This window comes from Penaeus monodon, chromosome 28 (assembly GCF_015228065.2).
Source record: "Penaeus monodon isolate SGIC_2016 chromosome 28, NSTDA_Pmon_1, whole genome shotgun sequence".
In the NCBI taxonomy this organism is placed as follows: domain Eukaryota; kingdom Metazoa; phylum Arthropoda; class Malacostraca; order Decapoda; family Penaeidae; genus Penaeus; species Penaeus monodon.
In genome coordinates, this window is record NC_051413.1 from 1,058,883 (window position 1) to 1,059,389 (window position 507).

Below are 507 nucleotides of genomic sequence, written 5' to 3' on the forward strand. Positions count from 1 at the left end.
CAAGAAAAAAGTAAAAAAACAAAAATATAGAAAACAGAGAAACCCTCCCAAAATAGGAACAAACAACGAAAACAACATACAAAATGAATCAAAACACGAAACCCCAGGCATGCAACTCTCCCCCGCCCGACCGCCCTCACCACCTAACGCCCTCTTTGTCTCTTCCCCCTTCGTAGGTCGTGACGATCGCCGTCTATTCCTTCTTCTTCTTCTCCCTCATCGGCGAGCAGTACATCGACCCGGATCAAGGTTACAGCGGCTACAGCATCGACCTGTATTTCCCCGTGTCCGGTCTCCTGCAACTTGTCTTCTACATGGGTTGGCTGAAGGTGGCCGAGGCGCTGCTGAACCCTTTCGGAGACGATGACCACGACTTCGAGTTGGATTCGCTCCTCGTCCGCCACTGGAGGGTGAGCAGAGCAGAGTTCTCGTGTGTTTCCTTTCGGGTTCTTTCTGATCGTCTGTCCGTCTGGCTGGTCGGCTTTCGCTCTGCGCGGCTGTTTGTCC

At 52.5% G+C, this 507-nt stretch overlaps 1 protein-coding gene across 1 annotated transcript in view; it reads left to right on the forward strand.

Moving 5' to 3' along the window:
• Positions 1–507, forward strand: part of LOC119591258 (bestrophin-2-like) — an 18,436-nt gene that overhangs the window by 17,141 nt on the left and 788 nt on the right. The window contains exon 7 of the mRNA XM_037939973.1: positions 175–410. Within this exon, the coding sequence (XP_037795901.1) occupies positions 175–410 (236 nt within the window). The remainder of the gene's footprint in view (positions 1–174; positions 411–507) is intronic.